Below are 1625 nucleotides of genomic sequence, written 5' to 3' on the forward strand. Positions count from 1 at the left end.
TGGGCGTGGTGGCGGGTGTCTGTAGTCCCAGCTACTCGGGAGGCTGAGGCAGGAGAATGGTGTGAACCCAGGAGGTGGAGCTTGCAGTGAACCGAGATGGCACCACTGCACTCCAGACTGGGCAACACAGCGAGACACCGTCTCAAAAAAAAAAAGAAAAAAAAAAGAAGAAGGCAGATAAACTATATAAGTCTGCCTTTCTTCATGATCCAGAACACATAGCTCTCCTGTGTAAATAACTCCCAATCTTCCTGTGCCCAGGTATCAGCAGACACCTTGGCTGATAGAAAATTGCAGGTTAGCGCACTGCAACCTTGGCATCATAGGGACTGCACAACGCCCTCTTCAGCGCACAGCACAAGCACCATTCTATAAAATCTCCAGCAAGCAGCCGGGTGCGGTGGCTCACACCTGTAATCCCAGCACTTTGGGAGGCTGAGGCGGGCTGATCATCTGAGGTCAGGAGTTTGAGACCAGCCTGGCCAAAATCATAAAACCCTGTCCCTACTAAAAATACACAAAAATTATCCAGGCATAGTGGCAGGTGCCTGTAATCCCAGCTACTTGGAAGACTGAGGCAGGAGAATCGCTTGAACCTGGGAGGTGGAGGTTGCGGTGAGCTAAGACCGTGCCATCACACTCCAGCCTGGGGGACAAGAGTGAGACGACTTCTCAAAAAAAAAAAAAAAATCCCCAGCAAGCCTTTGTCTCCTGGCAGTCAGCTCCTCCCTTGCTGACCTGCTCTTTGCTTTCTTGCAAGGTATTTTCCTACTTTCTCGAATAAATCTGCGTTTCTTTACCTACAGCTACATTTTTTTTTTTCTTCAATTTTTTGAGACCGAGTCTCACTCTGTTGCCCAGGCTGGAGTTCAGTGGTGCAGTCTCGGCTCACTGCACCACTGGTCCCAAGCATTTTAGAGAAGTGATATTCAACCCAAAATAAGGACAGGAATTCTGTAAATGGTGCCACCGTCTTGCAGTTCTCAGTTTAACAGCTTTACACCTATTAACGCACCAGTCCTCAGAGCAGTGCTGGGAGATGTGTACAGATGAGGAAACTGAGGCACTGAGAGGGCAGTGGTTCAGAGTCCATGGTCCCTGACTGCTCCCCAGCGCGCCTCTCCAGGGGCCTGGCGTTTCTGTGGCAGCGTCCCCGGCTATAGAATGAGCTAGTGTTGGGAGACTTCACGGTGATGGTGGTCACGGCCCATCCATCCCTGCAGCCCCCAAGACGTGCTCCCAGGACGAGTTTCGCTGCCACGATGGGAAATGCATCTACCGGCAGTTCGTCTGTGACTCGGACCGGGACTGCTTGGACGGCTCGGACGAGGCCTCCTGCCCGGTGCTTACCTGCGGCCCCGCCAGCTTCCAGTGCAACAGCTCCACCTGCATCCCCCAGCTGTGGGCCTGCGACAACGACCCCGACTGCGAAGATGGCTCGGATGAGTGGCCTCAGCACTGTCAGGGTCTTGAAGTGCCCAAAAGGGACAGTAGCCCCTGCTCGGCCTTCGAGTTCCACTGTCGAAGTGGCGAGTGCATCCACTCCGGCTGGCGCTGCGATGGAGGCCCCGACTGCAAGGACAAGTCTGACGAGGAGAATTGCCGTAAGGACAGGGGCGGGGCCA

The 1625-nt window shown here is 53.9% G+C and overlaps 1 protein-coding gene across 5 annotated transcripts in view; it reads left to right on the top strand.

Moving 5' to 3' along the window:
- The window catches only part of LDLR (low density lipoprotein receptor), a 47914-nt gene that overhangs the window by 14626 nt on the left and 31663 nt on the right, over positions 1–1625 (top strand). For 3 of the 5 annotated variants that reach the window (XM_011994749.1, XM_011994750.1, XM_011994752.1), the window contains one exon: positions 1224–1604. The exons of the other annotated variants lie outside the window; for them this stretch is intronic. In XM_011994749.1, the coding sequence (XP_011850139.1) occupies positions 1224–1604 (381 nt within the window). The remainder of the gene's footprint in view (positions 1–1223; positions 1605–1625) is intronic. 5 annotated transcript variants of the gene reach the window in all.

The sequence above is a fragment of the Mandrillus leucophaeus genome, unplaced genomic scaffold, assembly GCF_000951045.1.
Source record: "Mandrillus leucophaeus isolate KB7577 unplaced genomic scaffold, Mleu.le_1.0 Scaffold112, whole genome shotgun sequence".
NCBI lineage: Eukaryota > Metazoa > Chordata > Mammalia > Primates > Cercopithecidae > Mandrillus > Mandrillus leucophaeus.